This window comes from Hylobates moloch, unplaced genomic scaffold (assembly GCF_009828535.3).
Source record: "Hylobates moloch isolate HMO894 unplaced genomic scaffold, HMol_V3 SCAFFOLD_15, whole genome shotgun sequence".
In the NCBI taxonomy this organism is placed as follows: Eukaryota; Metazoa; Chordata; class Mammalia; order Primates; family Hylobatidae; genus Hylobates; species Hylobates moloch.
This window is the reverse complement of record NW_026652290.1, coordinates 77907994-77929293: the sequence shown is the minus strand read 5'-3', so window position 1 is coordinate 77929293 and position 21300 is coordinate 77907994. Positions and strand designations below refer to the sequence as shown.

Below are 21300 nucleotides of genomic sequence, written 5' to 3'. Positions count from 1 at the left end.
CTGGCCTGAGACTCAGGACATCTGGGATCTAATCCTGGCTCTGGCCCTGATCCAGTTGGGGGACTTAGGAAAAGACACACTTAACTTGCATGCTCCTGGTGTCCCCTTTTGTACATAATAATCCTCGTTGTTCTAATGAAATGAGGTGATGCATGTGAAAGTGTAAATATCTGCAGTGCAATCCCAGAGACGGCAAAGCACAGCACGGAGGATCCCCCCCCCCTTCAGTCCCTCACCGGTGTCAGACATTGCTAAGCAATCACAGCACCTTTTTCCCACTGAGCAAAGATGTGATCTTGGAATCTTTTTCAATGTGAAACAACATGATAGGAACTACTAGCTGTCATTCTAGGTCAGTTTCACATTTATGTAAGGGATTCATTGTAAAAATAGTAGAGGAAAGATGTCCATCAGTCATCTGAGCCTTTGTGAACTCTGGAGGTTGGTACAGCCTTAGATAATTACCAAGAGAGCAACGTGGAAGGTATCCCTGCTGTGGAGTCAGGGCAGGCTCCCAGGGAGGACACTCTGGCCTTACCATGCCACTGTGACTTTATGAGGACATTGGCCTCTGATCAGTACAAGGGGAAGGAGAGCCTCCCCTCCCCTGAGGGCACAGCCACCCACAAGCCTGGGCTGGAGCGAGCCCTCTGAGGTCATGGGTGAGTCCCACTCCCTGAGGTCTGGAAAGTGGTTGGTGGAGATATTCTTAGTGTGCTGTGTGGGTGCTGGGTTTAGCCCTCTAGTCCTTGGAGTGGGATTGGCAAGTGCCAAGAGGCTGAAGAAAGCCCACTGGGAGTTGAAGACTTTGCTCTTAGGGGCTGGGGACCCCACGTTTCTAAGAATATAAGCTTCGGCCAAGAGCGGATTCTCTACTCTCCCTGTTCCCGTCGGTGCCCTAGATGCAATAAGGGATGTTTCTGTGGTTCTAGCCCTGCTCTGGGTTCAGCTTAGGGTTTTCTACCCAGCCCAGACAGGAAGGAGATGCCACCTTGGCAGTTCTCTGCTGGGCAAGAGAACCGCGGAATTTGTCCCGAGTTTGTCCATCAGGCTCTGGTCCTGCTGGCTGCCATCTGTGCCAGGCTCAAGGATGGCCAGGGGCCTCCGGGAAACTGGCAAGTGTAGAAAGAAAAAGAAGTGTGCTCTGTGCAGTGGAAATGCAATCACAGGAGCAGGTCCTGACAGTCTGCCAGTGTGGTCCCAGACTTCTCTCCAGTAGCTGGAAATCCCACTCAGCTGGGGGTATTCAGAACCAAATTCACTGGCAGAAAATTCTAGCCAAGAAGGGGAAGGCTGAACTTTGCCTGCCTGCCAGTGGGGAAATGTGAGGAGGATGGCAGAGGCCCTCCCAGGATGCGCAGGAGTCGCTGGTTGACACTGCTCTTCAGAGAGGGCTTCAAGGCTTGGCCAGGAAGGGACCCCCGGCAGCCTGCACTCCTCTTGGAGCTTATTTCTGCCCTGCCACCTCCCTGGATCCCCTCTGCACCAGGCACTTCCAAGGGCAGAAGAGGCACCTGAGGAAACCAGGGAGCCCCAACAGTGACTGGTGGAATGGTTGGGTCATTGAGAGCCCTGCCAGGAGGGGGTTCCTTTGAGGTCACCTGACCTTCGTGGTGGGAGGGTCATTGGTTGGTCATGAAGCTGAGATTAGAGCACCTCAGGGAATGTCTGGCTTGACTTGGTGGTTGGGTCATTGAGAGCCCTGCAAGGAGGAGGTTCCTTTGAGGTCACCTGACCTTCGTGGTGGGAGGGTCATTGGTTGGTCATGAAGCTGAGATTAGAGCACCTCAGGGAATGTCTGGCTTGACTTGGTTTCCCAGTGTAGGGAAGGAAAAAACAATTTTCCCTCTACCTTTCTGAGTTCTTAGCTGGGACCTTGGTAGCAGGAGACAGATTAACAAGGAAAAACAAACAGAACTTTATTAACATGTATAAAATGTACTCATGGGAGACTCTCAGGGAAAATGAGAAAAGCTTAAAGAAGTAGCTTAGAGGCCCAGTGCAGTGGCTCACTTCTATAATCCCAGCACTTTGGGAGGCCAAGGAGGGCGGATCACGAGGTCAGGAGATCGAGACCATCCTGGCTAACACAGTGTAATCCTGTCTCTACTAAAAATACAAAAAATTAGCGGGGCGTGGTGGCGGGCGCCTGTAGTCCCAGCTACTCGGGAAGCTGAGGCAGGAGAATGGCGTGAACCTGGGAGGCAGAGCTTGCAGTGAGCCAAGATTGCGCCACTGCACTCCAGCCTGGGTGACAGAGCGAGACTCCGTCTCAAAAAAATAAAAAAAAGAAGTAGCTTAGAACTCTGGCTTACATAGCACTTTCAACCAAGAGCATACAATTTAAAAGAAGCAATGAGACAGAAAAAGGACTTGGAGTCTCTGGGGATGGCAAATTGTGGGAAGACAAATCAATGGGAAACTAATGGTGGATAAAGGCCAGTTAGCAATGCTTGTTATGTAGATTCCTTTGTGCCATCTCCAGGCTGATAAGGTTCTAACATTGTCTTCTGTGATCAACCTTTGTCCTTCCTGGTGGGGAGGGGAGGAGGGACACCCTTATAAATTTATATCCTGCTTTTAGGCAAATAGGGGGAGGGCAGAGAGCTTTTCTTGTCTCTGCTTCTTCTCAGTTGCCTTCAGCTCAAAACAATCCTTATGCCCAAGTGACATATTTTGGGGTGGCATGTTCTGCTATCCTTCAGCAGCCTCTGAAGAAGGTCCTAGCCCTGGCCACAGAGCCACCCACTCTCCCTGCCCTCAGCTTGGCTAAGGAGAGCGTGGACACTTTGGTGCAGCTTGTCTGCACTGCAAGAGACAACTCGACACCCTCAAGCATGAGTGGGCAAGCGAGGTATCTGGGTGGCACTCTGCCCTCTTCTCCCAGGGGCAGACTGGAGAGGAGGAGTTTCCTGGTCCCTCCCCTGCCCCAGCCCCTCCCCTCCTCATGCTTTCTTCTTGATGAGGGAGCTCCAGGCTCTCCAGAACCTCCGCCTGTCAGGCACCCCAGCAGTAGTGGTGAGATGGCTCTGCATGAGCTTTGGCTAATTTGGTAATTCCTGGGATGCAGTTTCTGAAGCATTCCTGGCATGTGACCCAGCTTCTTCTCTCTCCAAATGCCCCTGGAAAGACAGGAAAAGACAGCGTTGTTATCTGCAGTCCTCTTGATGACAGAGTGATGATAAATGATTTCCCTTTATTGGTTCCCTCTTGCTGCCAGTGTGGAGCAGGCCGCCTCATTCTTTAAGTGGGTTTGCCGGATCAAGAGCGTGGGTATGGCCTCCGAGCCTCTCACCCCTCACCCCAGGCTGTGGTGTAAGGGGGCACATCTTAAGTCCCCAGAAGCTCCCTACCACCACCCCTGGTACTGCCCAAGGAGGGACCTGAGTCACTGAGGGCCAGAGCTCTGCCCATCCGAGCCCTGAGGCTCTGGGCTGGGCCTTTTTAGGTGCTCTGGGACTCCAACAAGAAGGCTCTGGTCTCTAAGGCCAAAAGGATGAACTCTAGCCGCACAGAGCTTCACCCATCACCCCCTCCCCCATCATGGAGGGTTGGACCAGATACGAGAGGTGACAAACCTAAGACAACCAGCCCTGCGTTATGGGGGTACTTGAGGGTTTTCTTCACTGGGTGTCTCAGTCCATTTTGTGTTATGGGGGTACTTGAGGGTTTTCTTCACTGGGTGTCTCAGTCCATTTTGTGTTGCTGTAACAGAATATCTGAGACGAGTAATTTATTATTTTGTTTTTATTTTTTGTAGAGACAAGGTCTCACTGTGTTGCAAAGGTTAGTCTTGAACTCCTGGGCTCAAGGAATCCTCCTGCCTCAGCCTCCAAAAGTGCTGGGATCATAGGCATGAGCCACCATGCGTGGCCTTTTTAAAAAATATATTTTTTATAGTAATTTACAATAAGCAGAAACTTATTTGGCTCACACTTCTGGAGGCTGAGAAGGCAAAGATCGAGGGGCCACATCTGGCGAGGGCCTTCTTGCTGCCTCATCCCATGGCGGAAGGTGGAGGGGCAAGAGAGTGTGAGAGAAGGGGAAGCCGAACTCATCCTTTTATCAGGAAACCACTCCCGAGATAACAGCATCAATCCATTCAGGAGGGCAAAGCCCGCCTGACCTCATCACCTCTTAAAGGTCTCACACTTCAATTCTGCTGATTGAGGCTTAAGTTTCTAACACATGAATTTTGGGGGACACATTCAAACCATAGCACTGGGTCAGTTTTTTCTCCTATCAAATTGGGATGATAATTTAGACTCTTGTGACTCCAAGGAACAGTTTTAGGGCTCAGGTGAACTGAAAGCTGTGAAAAGATAAGTCAACATTGGGCATTTTTATTGCTATATTCACATAGATGACTTGGTGGCATGTGGCCTGAGCCCCACCTTGGACCAGGCTGGTTTCTGTTGGACCATTCTTAGTGTGGGATGATGGTCTTTGGCCCAGATTTCCTTGTGATGCCAGCAGGGTGCTGAGAAGACAGGGAGGGAGTGCCTGGCAGAGACAGGGACCTCCGAGCTGCCTTTGAGGTTTTCTAGGGTTGGTTGGCTGGGATGGTTTTTAAAATGAGTATCAGAGCTGGCTCTGGAGGAGGCACCTGCAGGTTGGAGCAGGGCCTTCAAGTTCATCTGACCTGGACCTGAGTCCCACTTTGCCTTCACTCACTGGCCAAGTTCCATAACCTCTCAGAACTTCAGTGTTCTCATCTGTAAAATGAGGCTTGCTATACCAAGCACCTAGGGCTGTTGTTAGAATTAGGTTAAATAATTCCATAAGTTAATGGTCCAGTCACTGGGGTTATTTTTATGTTTTTCACTTTGAAGCATAGCTGCCGGGCCATCTTCAGATGCTCTTGGTTCTTGGTGGGGAGTGGAAACCTGGTGCCAAGCCCCAGAGACTTCATTGCAGTAAAGCCACTCTGTCCTCACTGAGTCCACAGGGGAATCTGGCCAAGGCCACAGACCCTAGCTGCCTTGTGGACAGGACAAGAGTGCACACAGTGCAAGGCCCGGCTGACCTTAGCTATGGGGAGGGCAGCCTGCTTTACAGGAGAGAATGAGTTGAGGGACGAGGGAGATATCTTGGGTAATCTGCGCCTGTTGGGGCAGAGGGTCTGCGGTGGCAGGCTCCGGGGAGGCCCTGGCCTACCGTCATGCCAGTTCAGCATCTGGTTCAGCATCTGTTTTCTGACATGAAGGAGGAAGTTATGTCCCGAGCAGCTGAGGAATGACACTCAGTGCCTGGCATTTTGGAGATGCCCTGACACTGGGCGGGGCTCAGTGCACTAACAGCAGGGTCCCGGGTTTCTGGGGCCAGTGGCCTCTGCTGCTTATGCCCCGGGTCTCAGGGTCCAGGACACACCACCAGCTCTAGGCTTCTTTCTCTATGTTCATTTCCGGAGCTGTGGCAGGTGGCTTAGAGGAGTGTAGGCCATGAGAGGACATGGAATCTTGCTCCTGCTTGGCAGGAAAGTTCAACAGGAGCGTCTTGGCTGTGTGACCTCTAATGAAGTGATTTTATTGTGAGCTTTCTCTTTACCCCTCGCCAGTGCTGCCTGAGGTCACACTCTCTGATGGGAAAGTAGAGGAGACGAAAGTAGAGTGTTCTGCAGGCCCATGGTGTGGGGGGCACGAGGGTGTGTCCCCCAGCACCTGCTCAGCGGGGATCAGAGGCCCCTCCATACCCACCTTATCCCTGGGCTGGCACAGCCCCACACACACACATACCCTGAGCCCTGGCTCAGGACTCTGGGGAAACCTTAAGCTGATGTAGGCTCCTGAAGTCCATCACCAACCCTGATGAGGGACCCTGTCATAGATTCAGATCAAAATGATACTTGAGCACTGTTGGCTTAATTAAGCTCCAGAATCAATTTTTTCCAAAAAAGAAAGACTCACCTTACATGGAGAGAGAAGGTGATGTGGCCCTTTCTCCCTGTCCAGCAGCCCCCTCCCCAAACTGGCCTTCACTGTGCTTTTGGCTGTACCTCCTGCCCAGAGAGGGGAGCTTCTGTGACTGGGCCCCCTTCTCACTCCCCATCACGGGGATTCACTTCTAGAACCCGGGATCCAGAGGCCTAGCCACAGCCTCTTGACTGACCTGGAGGGCTGGGCCAGGCAGTGTTCCAGGATGTGCAGAGGCCCCTACAGACCTAGAACCTGATACCAGCCCAGGAAGGGGAGGAGAAAAGGCCCAGCCGCTGCCCAGAGGAGATGGCTGGCAAGGAAGTCAATTTCTTGGTGGCTTGTCAGGCTCCAGAGTCCCCCAGGATGTGACCCATCTGGCCCCTGGCCGCTGGTCCCTGCCCCTCTGAAAACAGACAACGCTTAGCCCCAGCTGAAGAGGCCTACTTGTGTTCTTTAACATCTCACTTGTAAAGGACCCCAAAAGAGAAAGGGACAGGTACCCACTACCCAAGGAGACCCCCACCTAGGTTGGGCTCCATGTGAGTCTGGGCTCTTCTCAGCAGGAGCCTCTTCCTTTGAGGCCCAGGGGGCTCTGGGGTGAACACATCCCACCCCAGCACTGGGTGGGGCTGGAAGGGTTTGCTCCCCTCCCCACATCAGGGAAGTGGGACCCTGTGGCTTTGGAGCTGCCCTGGCTCCAGGAGGGCTGTGGTGATGGGAGTGGGAGGTTCTCAGCCTGGAGAGGTGCCTCCCTCCCTCCCATTCCAGGTCTGGTTGGACAGGTTAAGGCTGACACACCTGAGAGAATCTGGAATGCTGGCCTCCCTGGAAGGGTGTGTCCATGTTTCAGGGTGGCTTTAGGGAGGGCCCTTTCTGTAGAGCAGGCTCCTCCCAGCAGCCCTGGTGTCCCCAAACGCAGGCTCCAGGGACCAGAAGGCTCCTGCAGCTTCCAGCTGATTCCTGGCTTCCCAGCTGGAAAGGCTGTTACAGAATCCCAGGAATGTGCCTTGAGCTCAGAAAGAAAATTCCCAAAATAACTTCTATAAATACTTGAGGGCAGGGGTGGGGAGGGAGGGCTCAGCCTGGCCCACAGCTGGCCCAGCACCAAGGCTGCTTCCCAGGGCAGGCCCCCCTCAAAGGAAGAAGAGGCATGCGCACCCCTAGACCTTTGTGCTGCTCTGCCCTTGGAGGGCATCATCAGGCACTGAACTTATGGGCTGGGATGGTGTGCAGTGGAATTCTGAAAAGGCAAGGCCCTTTTCCCCTCCTCCCCTCCCAGGCCACAGCCCCTGGCCACACACTGTGCCTCTGCAGAGGACCTGGGTCTCACAGGGAGGCTCCCCACTGAGTGTGAGTCCAGACCCCAGCAAGACCCTAGGCCCCTTAGGTTCTGCGCCTGCGTGGCCGTAAGAGGCAGGGCTCGCCAAGCTCCATGTGGGCAGCATCCCTGGTCGGAGGTCCACATCTGTAAGTGCGTGGGTGCCTCTGGGTTCCCTGGCTCTGTTTGGGCTACATCCTGAGCTCTGAGCCCTGTTGAGCTGCTGTCCTTTGGGGAATGACGAAGCAGGCAGGAGGCTGGGGCTCTGTCCCTCTCAGCCTGGGGAGGGGCAGGACAGGGATCACATCCATGAGCCCCACAGTAACTAAGCATGACCTTGAGGCGGTTGTGTGGTCAGGAGGAACTCCGTCCTCAGGGAAGGCTTCCTGGGAGAGCAGAGTCTCAAGCAGTTGAGATGTGGCCACACGTCCCCACTCCCTGAGATCCAGGAAGGGAGAGAAGAAGGAGGGTCCTGAGGTGGGAATTTCTGGGGACTTCCCCCAGAGCCCTGCACCTCCCTGGAACCATGTCTGTGGCTATAAGCAGCCCAAAGCGCCCCCTTGGAGGTACGATGTCTGATCACCATAAACAACTTGGGCATCACTTTCGAATCCCTGTGGGCTGGCAGCACAGCTATGGCATCTCCCAAGGGATGGTCAAAAACTGGGAGCCTCTCAGCAGATCTGGTCTCTCTCAGCGTGGGGCACGCCCTCACCAGGATAAGGGATGGGGGAATTCACTTGGGACATTTGGATGAAATCGAGATGTCAGTTCTTGTTCCCACCATCTCCCAGGAGGCCTGTTCTCTGGGAGGGTCGGGGTGCCAGGAGGATTGCCTGCAGGTCCTAGGTGCAGCGCTGGGCTCAGGGTAGAGTAGGTGAGACCTCGCATCTTCCTGGGGCTGTGTCTTGCCCAGTTGTCAGGCAGCAAACAGCGCTGAATTGCTACCAAACATGAACTCAGCTGGTGTCAGGGGCAGATGGCAGAAGATCCTGTTACAGGCCCTGGGCCTCTGGGCCCCAGCCTGACCCCAGCCTGGTGTCTCCTTTCAGGTTCTAAGGTCAACACCCCAGGGTGGGGGGACATGAGCCAACCCACCCTAGCCTACAGTCCTCCCCCACAGAGAGCCATGCCCTCTCCCAGCTTCTAGAGAGATCAGCCACTCCACGCGCTCCCCACCTGGAAGGACCCTCTGCTCATCTCGAAGGCGCTGGTTTGCTGTCTGCCCCCGCGGTGATTTTTCAAGTTGATCATTGCAGAATCCTCACAACAGCCCTGAGAGGAAGGACTGTTTCATTGCTTTGGTTTACAGATGAGGAAACCACAGCTCAGAGAAAGTTGGCCATTTGTCCATGGTCACAGCACTTGTCAGTGGCAGAGCTGGGATTCCAACCTGGCCAGGGCTTCCGGCCACCAAGCCCTGGGCTTTTTTCTCTCTACAGACACACAGAGGAAGTTACTGCAAACCTCCCAAACTGAGAATAAAATACACACACACACACCAGCCTGCAGACACATCTGGCCCCTTCCCAAACACCCACATACTTCTTGATATCAGGGGTTTTCAAACTTGTTTTTAGCAGTTGAGCCCTTTTTTCAAACAAAATCCCATGTGCAAGCTCAATATAGAAAACTTAACGTGTGGAAGCCACTCTGGCCCTGCCCCTCTCTGGGAGGCCTTGCCAGCCTTTCCCTTCTGTTCTGTGTTGCTCCCTCCTGGGCAGAACTCACAGGGCTCAAACCCTTCATTTTTGGTGCTTAATTTTGTGTCTGGCGGCCCGTCGGCTGGCCTTCCTTCCCTTTTCCCTGTGGGCCCTGTTCCATTGTGAGCTGCTGGGGTCTGGCCCTTGGGTCTGGTGTGGGCAGAACAGCTAGGCCTGCTGCCCTGCTGGCCAGCCTTGCCACTACCCTTGGTCCCAGGCAGCCCTGAGTCAGCACCGCTCCCATCTGGCGAGAGCGGAAGACCCTGCCTGAGGCCCCACCCCGGCCCGCAGCCACCCTGTCCTCCCCGGCCTCTGCACGCCTCATCCGTGTGTGCGGTTCCTTGGTACGGCTTTGCCCAGGGCTGACAGAGGCGCTGTGAGGACAGCCTCTTCCTCCCCCGCCCCCTGGCCGCAAGATCTCCAGCCAGCGCCTCTGGAGAGGGAGAGGCTTTTCCTACGGCTTCCTGAGCGCCATCTTTCACTCCCGCCGAATTGGTTATGTTCCAAGCTCTCCGAGGACTTGATGAAACCAGGCATGCGCATCTTCCCCAGCGCGTCTCCATAGCAACAGAGGGCCTAACTCTGGGGAGCTCGCTGAGGAGGAAAATGTTCCAGCTAAAAATGTACATGGCCGTCAGTGGGCGAGCACTGGAGAGGGGGCTCCAGGCACATAGAAGGCAGCTCCCCACCCCCCCTGCAGCCCCCGCCTGTCCAGGAAGTCAGTGGTGGGCTTTACCTCCCGTCTTGGAACAAGAGAAGGGCCCCCCGTGCTGTCATCTCATGCCACCCTCAGGGCTGAAACAGGGATCAGTGGGACGGCGTGAAGCAACCTTTGTGGGACCTGAGGCTGAAAGGGGGCCCTGCCCCTCTCCCTCCGCTCACTACCCTGTCCACCCTACGCAGTTCCCAGCGTAGGTAGAAGAGGATGTAGAGGGGACAAGGTGCCAGTTTCACTTCCCAGCCTCTTATGACAGTTCCTGTTAGTTCCTCTATCTCTTTGGTAACAGGGTTGTTTGAGCCAAACAGCAGGGCCAAGCTTCCCTGCGCCAGACCCAGACCCCCCAGGCCTTCCATCTTTCAGCCAATCCAGCCTGTTCACCCAGCTCCCCTTTCACCCAGCACCCCATCCCCTGCCATCCGACTCTCCTCCCATGACCCGCTCCTGAGGAGCCACCGCACACATGCTTGAGCTTTTTCTCCCTGGTGGCAGTGGCGAAGCCCCGCAATGCGTCCTCCTCAGTCTTTCTGCATCCCTGGGGTGAAGGGCAGCAGGAAGGACTGAGAAGCATGGTCCCACTGAGTGAGAACACACTCCTGCCAGACACTTTTCAGAGCTTTACACCTCCTGACTCCTTTCAACCTCACCCCTGCTCTCGAGAGAGAGGCTGTGATTTTCCCATTTACAGATGAGAAAACTGAAGGCCAGAGAGCTGGGATTTGCCCAGGATCCCCCAAACGGTGTGACACAGCCAGGTCTGAAAGCCAATTCCTCGGGACCGGCAGGAACAAAGCTCCTGCAGTGGGTTTCCCAGGAGGCTGAGGTTAAAGCAGGGCTTGGGCAGGGCCAGGTAGGATTTGCATGGGGAAAGGCACAGTCACTTCACAGTGCCCAAGCTAGAGACGCCGGGATCCTCTCGAGCTGATGGCTGCTGCCACCCGTGCACCTGTGCTTGGCCCAGTTGCCAAGATGCCTGTGCCATGGGACACTCCTACTCACCCTGCCTTGTGCTTGGTCCACAGGGTCTGATGCTGAGTCGGCTGGGCCACAAGAGCTTGGCCCAGAAGGTGCTTCGTGATGCCGTGGAGAGGCAAAGTACGTGCCACGAGGCGTGGCAGGGCCTGGGCGAGGTGCTGCAGGCCCAGGGCCAGAACGAGGCCGCCGTTGACTGCTTCCTCACCGCCCTTGAGCTGGAGGCCAGCAGCCCTGTGCTGCCCTTCTCCATCATCCCCAGAGAGCTCTGACGACGCTGCAGCCGCAGGGAGGGAGGGGCCCGCCAGAGGGAGAGGCAGCAGGGAGCGTGGGTCAGGGTGAGGCAACGGTGGCATCAGGTGCAGGGCGTCAGGGAAATACATCTTTAGCGAACGGCTCCGCAGCTGCAGCCCTTGTTCTCCTTGCTGGGCCAAGAGGGTCTTCCTGGATTTCTTTGTTGGTGCCTTGGGAAACAGTCTGACTTGAATCCTAAGTGCCTTTGCAGAGTTTTGTGGTGACCAGACTTGCTCCCCAAGAGCTGGGCAGGCGGGAGCCTCACAGCTGTCCTTCACCCTCACCCATGTCTCTGGCTTGGGGTCTGGAGGTCTCACTCCCCACTCTCAGCACAGCACAGACTTCTGGATCTCTCTCAGGTCTTGCCCAGGGCAGTCACAACATGAAGAAACTGTGGGCAAATGGGAAGACGATGGGATTTCTGGGTTCCCTTCTCAGACTTGGAGTTACTAGATGATGCCTGCGTTGCCCCTCCTTGCCCCCCTGAGGCCAGCTGGGCCCCACCTTGCTCTTTCCCCCTGCTACCAAGTGCCTTTGGGGCCTCTGGGGTCTGACTAGGGGTACTGAGCACTGGCCCTAACGCTTCCATTTCCACCCACCCCATCTCCCTGGAAATGTGCTCCAGCCCAAGCAGCCTCCGTAGGCTTTAGATCCTGTGGTTGCTAGATCCAGTCCTTTCTAATACCCTGAGTCAACACATTACTCCTGCAGGTCTTAGGCTACAATGCAGGTCCCTTGAGGGCCACCAACATGGAGGTAGGCAGTTTCTAGGACTGTCCCCAGTACATCTCGCCACCCACAGCCCTTTTTTTGCCTTGATTCGAGCCTCACCCTGGCCTTCTGGGTTTCCCTGCCTGAGAGAGACCTGAGGAGGGGACAGAGCCCAGCCCCTCTCCTGTGGCTGAGCAGGCCTCTGTGTCCATGACACCTGTCTTCTGGGCCTGGGGGCTGTGGGTGTATGTCCTCCCTACTGGCTCCCCCGGCCCGTGCTGCATGATGCTCTTGGAACTCTTCCCCAAGGAGTCAGTCCCCCAGGCCTATTAGGGCATCCTTTTGTATCTGCACTTTGGGTTTTAGTTTCAAAGCTCCATCAGGTACAGCTTGCATTTCAGGATGTGTGGAAAGCTCGGGTGGGGGCTGCCCTGGTTCATCATAGCTCCACCTTCCTCGGAAGGAGGGGCTGTTGGAGACCCCCCATCCACGGCACACTAGCTCAGCACTGCATGTCCCGAGATGATTCCCAAGATAGCTGATGCCTCCTGGGTTTCCTGCGCCAGGCCAAGGGGTACCCCAGAGGACACTGGATCCTTTGCCTCTTCTTAGTTGAAGGAATGTATGTGTGTATATAAATATAGTTTTTTATCTATATATATATAAAATAGAGATCTATTTTTTTCTGGAATTCTGTTAGAAAAGTAAAGAAAAAGCAAATGCTGTTGGTTTATCTCAGGGTGCCCAAAGAGGTTATAGTCAATTTTTGGTACTAGGAAAGGCACCCAATGCATTTCCTGACTTTTAAGCATTTCCTTGTTGGAAGCAGCAGAGGGCCAGGCCAAGTTGCTGACCGTGACTTTGCAGGTTGAATAAAGAGACCCTCGGAGGGGAAGCAGGCTTGTCTGAAGCAGCATGTTTATTCATCGGGCATGTAGCTCCTGCACCAGCCTTGAGCCAGGCCCTGGAGAGGAGGGGCTGTTGCAAGAGGAGGGAGGCCAGAGAAGTCATCGAAGCTAAGACCTGGGCCCAGCTGGGGAGGGATGTGGGGAAGGAAGGATGGGAGGGAGGACCCTCTGGGAAAATGTGGATTTGAGCTGGTGAGAGTGTTGCTAAGGCTGGGCTAAAGCCTGGAGGGGGTAGGAGGAGGCAAGAGAGGTCCAGGCAGGGCTGATCCTGGCCTCTGACCTGTCCAGGGCGGCCCCTGAAGCCCCTGCTGCCTCTGGGCATTGCTGGGAGAGGCCAAGGCAGGACTCACGTCTGAACAGAGATCCCCTCGGGCATTGCTGATGGGCCACCTTCAGCTGCAAGGAAGAAGCCTCAGAGAGGAGGCATGGGAGGGACCTGGGCCTTGTTCAGATTGGCCACCTCTGCTGAGAAGTCCATACCAGTACACCCCAATAAGCTATGCCACATACCAACGTACTGTGGATATTATAACCTGCATCAAAACAACTCTAAAGAACGCTGCTCACTTATACACAGAAGCTCTGTTTCTTCATGTACCCCAGGGGATCACCGTGGCACCCCCAAGGCTGCAGCTACCTCATTTTGAAGACAGCTGTCCTGAGGCTTCCCCTCAAACCCAGGGCTGTTCTTGGCCATCTGGACTCTTCCCTCTTGCCGCGCCTCCCAGCAGCTTGGCCTCCCCCAATGCCCACCCTCCGTGCCACACTCAGCCAGACATTGCTGTCCCCATAAGGAAGGGCTTTGCTTGCAGCCTTTGGGTGCCCAGCTTCTCTTGCTGTGGCCTTATTTTAAGGTAACACATTTACAAGCTTGAGTGAACACTTGGTATCAAATTACTTGTCACGTACCCTAACCCCCAGCTCATGGCCTCCTTGGGTGAGAAGTACAGGCCACCTTAGGTGGCAGGGGGTGTCTGCCAGCCTGGAGGAGAGGCTTAGAAACTCATCCTGCAGGGAGGGGAATGGAGGGAATGTGGAAGGAGGGAAGGCTCTGCCTTCCTCTTCTGACGGGAACAGGGTTTCCCAAGCTGACCTTAAATTGGTCGAATGTTGGAGAGTCACGCAGCGGTGGAGACCTGCTGTGGGCCCCAGGCACTGCCTTACCCCAGTTGCCCATCTGCAGGCCCTGTGCTCACACAGAAACCCTCACTGGAGAGTGAGGCACCTGGCTTGTATGTCTAAACACACCATGCTGGGACCAGGGTTAGAGTCTGGGGACAGACCTCAGACTGCCTGTCACCCCCTCAGACTTCTGCCCACGTGCCACTTTCCAGGACACAGCTCCCACTTGTGCACTTACGTATTAATAGTGTTTCCTGCAGGCACAACTATGAATGGCATTTCAGCCGCCACCACCCAGACTCCTTTCTGGTACCAAAGTGCTCATTGTTGCACTCCTGTCCCCCACCCAGCACTCAGATGTTGTCACTGTGCAAATATTTCTTGGGCTTGGGAAGCCTCTGACTTAGCAAACCTCCCCATCCACCTAGACTTTGATGACGACCCACGGGCAGGGAGCCTCATGCCTAAGTGGCCTGTGAAACCCACCCATGAGGTACTGATCCAGAGGATCCTGAGAGGTCAGGGAGGTCCTGACTCGAAAGGATCCCCCTGCAACCCATCCCCTGCCAGAAACTTCTTAGAATTTTCATCAAGCTCTTTCCGTTGCAAAGAACAGAGAAACCCTGAAGGTAACTCAAGAGATAAGAGGGAGCTCGCTGGAGCCCTAGGGCAGGAGGTGCAGCGCCCAGGCCTGGGGCCAAAGCAGCCACACACCGTGAAGGAGACAGCAGGGTGACAATGCAGTCACCAGTCTGAGCTTGAAGGTACAGCTCTACCACTACAAGCTGTGTGGCCTTGAGCAAGTTTCTTAATCTCTCTTTAGCCGTTTCTTCATCTGTACAATAAGAATGGTGGAATAGTGCCTGCTTTGTGGATTATGATTACGTGATCCTAGAACAGTGCCTGGCCCATAGTAATTGCTCAATACACGTCAGCAATTATCGCTCAATACACATGAGCAATTATCTTCTCTGCCTTTGCCGGCTCTGCCCTCCTCTCCCTGCTACTGACTGTTCACGGAGAGGTGCTGCTGCCCTAGAACCATATTCAACACTGCCCTGGCCCTCCAGCCCCACCCCTGACTGACCTACCACCTACAGCGCTTTGGCCACTCCCCTCCTAATGGCTAAATCTTGAATGAGAGGGTCTGATTGGTCCCACTCATTTTCCCATGGGTCACTAGGCAGCCCGTAGACTGATTTTCCTTGGATAGGTGTCTTCTCTTGATCCAATCGGCTATGACCAGGAGCCATGGGCCTCAGGACACATACAGCTGCTTTTGCAGCTGGAGTGCTAAGTGGGCAATGCCCTGAGCCCTTCTGGTCCCCTGTCTGTGTCAGCCCATCACGCCACGCCATGTCCTTTCTGGGCAATGGGTACAATGCAGGTCCCTCTAGAGAGGGCATACAACAGAACACACCTCCTTAAACACCCTCCTTTCTCCTTCGCATCATCATCACCTTAGGGTCCGTCCATGGAGGAGCTCCTGTCCTGGTTCTGGTCCTGGAATGAAGATGACAGTGGGAATACTAACATGCCTCCTGCGCTGTACTGCTAATACGATGCTTCACTTATCAGCTAACTCTCTCCCGGTCACTCCTTTGATTGGGAACCTCTCCAATCGACAACCTTGGGAGGTGGGTTTTGTCCCCAAGAAAGATGAAGAGATCACGGGGCCTCCACTCTCAGTGACTTGGTACAGGGCAGGGCCTGGGAGCGCAGGGCCTTGCCCTTGGAAGACACTGCGTGGTGCCGGCTCACCCATTCTGGGCAGAGGCAGGCGCCTCCCTGAATCGCCGCAGCAGAAGGACCCCTCTGGGATCCATGGAAATTCGCATCACCAGGAGTCCTCTACAGGAGTGCCCAGGGAGGAAGATACATGGGTCCAGGGGCCTCTTGGGTGCCCGAAACCCCAACTTGCCAGCCCCGCCCCACCACCAGCTTCGCCCCACTGGCTGCAGAGGAATGACAGTGCTCTGCGATGCCTACCACCCCAGCTCCTCTGTAGCGGGGGTAGAGGCCCCTTAAGCAGCGGTCACACAAGAGGCTGGACATTGCCCCAAATAGGGTGTTCAGAAGATGCCGGAAAGCATGGGCAGCCACGGCAACTGTGTTGGGTCATGGGACCCCACGATCCTAACCACTCGCTGACGGCATTGTGGCTGGGTTCCAGAACCAGTGTGTCCCCCACGGGCTGGCCCACAGCCTCAGAGCCCACATAGGGGCCCCCAACACAGGCGGGGGCTGTCATTGTTCTCTTGTTCCCGCTCACCCTCAGTCTCTCACTCTCTTAACTGTCTCTGGAATTTGGCAAGAAGTCCTTGTGGACTTCTTTAAAAACACGTATCATTGTTTCTTGAACCATTTGAGAACAGGTTGCATAAATGGTGCCCCGTTCCCCTTAATACTTCAGTATGTGTTTACCAAGAACAAAGGTCATCCCTGTATCTAACCACAGCAGAGCTAACAAATAGGACATTTGACACTGCCACTGTGCTCTTATCTAATCCACCACCCCTATTTCAGGTTAGGCACTAGTTTTCCTTAGAGTGTTCTTCTCCAGCCCAGGATCACACCCTCCACTTTATGGCTAGCTTCTTCTGCTCCTCTAATCTGAAAGAGCTCCTCCTCTCCCTTTGCCTTTTGTGATGCTGACATTGCTGAAGGCTGCAGCGGCCTGGCCTGTGCAGTGTGACAGTGAGGTAGGCAGAGGGAAGCGGGTGCGGGGTGGGTGGCAGGTGGGGCCAGGGGGAGCAGAGGCTAGAAAGCAGCTGAAGCGAAGGGGCTGAGAGAATGGAGAACCATTGATTGGTAGGAGCTGGAAGATAAAGCAAAACTGAAGGGCAGGTGAATCTCTGTGCAGGTAGAGCTCTGGAAACAAAAGAAATGGCCACCTACTTGCAAGGTGCATAGAGATGATGGAAGCACTGGAGCTCCATTCCATCCTGAATGAGCTTTCCAACTCTTGCGGCCTAACTGCAGGCAAGAGTCCCATCTGCCTGCTCTCCTTATACAGTGGCCCCCATGAAGACTTGAGGGACCCTGAGTGTGAGTGTGTTTGTTCCTGGCAGCCCTGCACATCCCCAGAGAGGGGCTCACTCTGCTTCCCTGCACCATCACACAAGCGGAAGCAGGACATGTTCCAGAACTTCACCATTTGCTTTTGTCTGTGGCACCCACGCCCACTCAGAGAGCACATGTGCCAAGCTGGGAATGGGGCAGGCATGGGAGACTTCCTGAAGAGCAGCAGCTCTGACCCCTGAGGTGGGGCCCATCCCCACGTGAAGGTCAGGAGCACAGTCTCCCCCAGGGTGCACACAGCTGGGCAGTCTCCTGCCACCCTGACTGTGATCTCTCATTTCAGCCTGGGCCCAGGAGGAAGAGGCCATGGCAAGCTTCCTCTCTCCTGTCTGTGCCAGGCCTGAGCCATCTCAGGAGCACACAGCTCACTCCCCAGCCCCCACGCAAGGCCCAGGGCTCAGTGGCTGTAGTGGTGGCATCCTGCCCAGCACACACACTCCACCCCTGAGAACACCCACGCCAAGGGTAACGGCCTGGTGCAAGCTGGGCTGAGCCCACAGAGGCCCCTGTCCTGGGGGAGGTAGGGGAAGGGCTGGGTACTCTCCCCCATGCAGAGAACTTTCTGAGCTGGGAGCCCCACCCTTCTAGGTGCTTGTCTTCTTTCCTTTCTCTTCTTTCTTTCTTTCTTCCTTCCTTCCTTATTTCTCTCCCTTTCCTTTCTTTCCTTTTTCCTTTCCTTTCTTCTCTCTCCCTCTCTTTCTTCTTTTTTTTTTTGGAGACAGTCTCGCCCTGTCTCCCAGGCTGGAGTGGAATGGTGTGATCTCGGCTCATTGCGACCTCCGCCTCCCAGGTTCAAGTGATTCTCCTGCCTCTGCCTCCCGAGTAGCTGGGAGCCACCCTCCACCATGCCTGGCTAATTTTTTATATTTTTAGTAGAGACAGGATTTCACTATGTTGGCCAGGCTAGTCTCGAACTCCTAACCTCAAGTGATCTGCCCGCCTTGGCCTCCCAAAGTGCTGGGATTACAGGCGTGAGCCACCGCACCCAGCTTTTCCTCTTTTCTTTTCCAGTCCATCAGGCCTCTTGTGGTCTCAAAGAGCCAAGCCTCCCATGCCCACTCCACACCCTGCAAGACGCCTTTCCAGAATGCCCACTCCTTGCTTGTGCCTTGTCCTTTAAGATCCTTCCCACGCCTTCTAGAAGTCCTCTGCCAACTGCCTCCCACCTTATGGGGCCCTTATGCTTTGGCAGAACACCCAGAGGCCAGCACAGCCCTGTGGGTTCTGCTTCTTGGGTTGGACCCCCACATTCCACATACCCGGGCTCAGCTGCACCTGTGGGTGCCCCCATGAATGGAACACGAAGCTGGGTCCCAGGAGGTGCCCCTGTGGCTGGGAGGCTTGCGGTACAAATGTGGAGTGAGGCCGCCATGTCCCCACTCGCAGGCTGACCTTGGCCTTCTCTCTCTGCCCAGATGGACTTGCCCAAGCCATGCACCATCCCAGCTCTGTACCCTGGTGGTGTCTGAGAGGGGACTTTACACAGAGGCACAGCCCTCCTGAGCCTATTGTGGCCGCTCAAGGGCCTGTAATTGGTCCCGAAGCCATTATATTTTCTTAATAAAGTTATACATATGTTTAATCCTATTCTATAAATTACTTTAGAAACATGCATCTTTACATTAGGATCTTCTGGGTCACACGGGCCATTGAACGCAATTTTCAGAACCTTCATATTCATGTCTATGAAGGTATTTCAGATAAAGCACTTTAAAAAGGCTTGAATAATGTGGCCACCAGAGATTTTATCTGGAGCCATAAGTACCATTTGTAAAACATTAGGAGAGTTCTTCCCATCCCTGACTCCATTCTCCATAATGCAACTTTTAACTAGATTGCTTTTTAAGTGATCTACAAAGAGCTTGTTGATAACATCTAACACGAGCAACCATAAACTCAAACCTCCGGGGATGATTTGTAAACCAGTTCTAAATTTCTTTACTACTTTTTTTTTTTTTTAATTATTTCATCAGATGATTTCCATCAGCATCCAACACCAGCAATGACTGAGGTTATTCAGGCCAAGAGATCTTGCCTAAATAGTATTTTGTGACTCAAAATAATCCAAGGAGCCTCCCCACGTTTCAAGGTGACTTTCTACAAGGCTTCTATTTCCTGATAGATCATTGTGAGGGATCCAGAGAAAGGTTAGAAAGGTAGTGTGGTAGGCTGAAATGTCCCCCAAAAGTGTCCATGTTCTAACCCCCAGAACCTGTGAATATGTTACTTACAGGGTAAAAGGGATTTGAAAATGTGATTGAATTAAGAATCTTGAGATGAGGCCAGGCGAGGTGGCTCACGCCTGTAATCTCAGCACTTTGGAAGGCCGAGGCGGGTGGATCACTTGAGGTCAGGAGTTTGAGACCAGCCTGGCCAACATGGTGAAAACCCATCTCCAGTAAAAATACAAAAAAATCAGCCGGGCGTGGTGGTGCCCAGCTGTAATCCCAGCTACTTGGGAGGTTGAGGCAGGAGAGTCACTTGAACCTGGGAGGCAGAGGTTGCAGTGAGCTGAAATCGCGCCACTGCACTCCAGCCTGGGTGACAAGAGCAAGACTCCATCTCAAAAATAAATAAATAAATAAGAATCTTGAGATGAGGAGGTTATCCCGGATTATCCAGTGGGCCCAATACAATTAACAACAGTCCTTATATAAGGCAGGCAGGAGGGTCAGAGTCAACAGGGGGAGATGCAATGATGGAAACCAGAGTGGAGTGATCGGAGCAAGGGCTGAGAGGAAAGAAATGCAAGTGGTCTCAAGAAGCAGAAGACAAGGAAGCCAACTCTCAGAGCTTCCAGAAGAAACCAGCCCTGTCAAAATCCTCACTTTGGCCAAATAAGAATGATTTGGGATTTCTGACCTCTAGATCTGTAAGGTAATAAAATTGTGTTGTTTTGAGCAACAAAGTCTGTGGTCATTTGTTACAGCAGCCACAAGAAACTCATACAGAGGGTTGAGTGAATGAGCTACCCCAGCACAGATGGGCACAAGGGCTCAGGGAGGCCTTTGTCAACCTGCGCTTTGGGGTATTCTGCAGTCCAGCTCCCATGCCCAGCCCAGGAGGGGCTGAGGATTAGAAGCCTGAATAGGCGTGATCCTGCCTGGTATATTTCCAAGTGTCCACTCTGATGCTGTTCAATCGGGAAAGCTCCAGCAACTTCCCTCCTCCTTGATGGCCCTCAGTGACCACGCAGGGCCTTGGAGCCCTGGAACTTCAGAGCAGGGATGAGGGGGCAGCAGCCAGCCTTCATCAAGCCCTGCACTCCACCTGTGACCGGCACAGCTCCCAGCACATTGCCTTGCTGTCCCCACGGCCTCCTCCCAGGCTGCTAGGCTGCAATGGGGTGAGGTGAATAGAATGCTTGTCAGTGCCTGCCTCTGCCCCCACCCAGCCCACTCTGGTGACCTAAGATGCAGTGTCATAGCCTGAGCTACCTTCCTGCAGTCACCTTGTCTGCCTACAGTTTTCAGGAACTAAATCACACTCCCACCAAAGCAGTCACGGTGCTACCTTGCTCCCATGCTAGTTAGACCCCTTGGAGCCCCTACAACTGTCTAGAAGGATGGCACCTTTTTATGGGCTCAAATATGGGCAAGGCTGTTGTTGACAAGACAATGAGGGGTATGTACTGGAAAGCCTTCCCCTACAAGTCCATCCCCAGGAGCCCCTTCTCTTGCCACTCCGTCCTCCCTCCTCCCATCACCCATCTCCTGCTCCTTCCTTACTCATGCCCCCACCATCTCCCGGAGTCCCATGGTTCCAGCCTTGGCCCCTCCTGCTCCCCAGAGTTGCCTTTTCTCTGAGGAGGCTGCAAATAAGCCCAGCCAGGGTCTGGGGCTTGGGGACTGGCCCCCAAAGCCCACCCAGCCCTGCTAAGAGGTTGGGATGGGCAGGCCATGAGGCCCTGAATCCAGAGCCCAGCCCCTTCGCTTTGAGCCTGGCAGGTTCTATGCGCCTGCAGCCCTGCCCTTGCCCAAAACCAAGGGGTCTGTAGGGACCCCAGCCAAGAATCAGGCCAGCAAAAGCGCATGGGTTCAGGCTCTTGCATGTCCTACCCAGAACAACTGTCGCCTGGTCATGGTCAGGCACTAGCTTTCCCCAGAAAATCATGTAGGAGTGCAGTTGGCCGGCACCCCAGGGATCTGGAAGCTGAGATCAGCAGAGGAGAAGGAGGAGGGTCAGGGGCAAGGAACCCTATCTGGGCAAAAGCCTAGAGCAGGAAGAAACATCTGCTGGGGGAAACGGAGGCAGCCCAGATGGCCCTGCAGAATCTTCTCCATTGGTTCCACCTCCAGGGGAAGTCTCTGCAGGCCCCCACCCTCTTCCTGCAAGCTGGTATAAATGCTCTCCCCTTATGATTCCAACAGGGTCCTCATTCTCTCCTGGGGACACCGGGGAGCTGCCCTACACCCCAATTACACGCACCTCACACGGGCCCCCGCAGCCGTGCCTGCAGCAAAGGTCTGGGCCTTTCTGACCACAGCTCGTGACCCAGGCGCAGACCCCTGACCCAAGCTGGCCAACTGGATTCTCTCTCCTAGGAATTGGAGACTTG

General features: G+C 54.4%; 1 protein-coding gene across 5 annotated transcripts in view; it reads left to right on the top strand.

Moving 5' to 3' along the window:
• The window catches only part of TTC7A (tetratricopeptide repeat domain 7A), a 159799-nt gene extending 148764 nt beyond the window's left edge, over positions 1-11035 (top strand). For all 5 annotated transcript variants that reach the window (XM_058428372.1, XM_058428371.1, XM_032176893.2 and 2 more), the window contains one exon: positions 10677-11035. In XM_058428372.1, the coding sequence (XP_058284355.1) occupies positions 10677-10898 (222 nt within the window). In that variant the 3' untranslated portion in view covers positions 10899-11035. The remainder of the gene's footprint in view (positions 1-10676) is intronic.
• The last annotated feature ends 10265 nt before the right edge of the window (positions 11036-21300 follow it).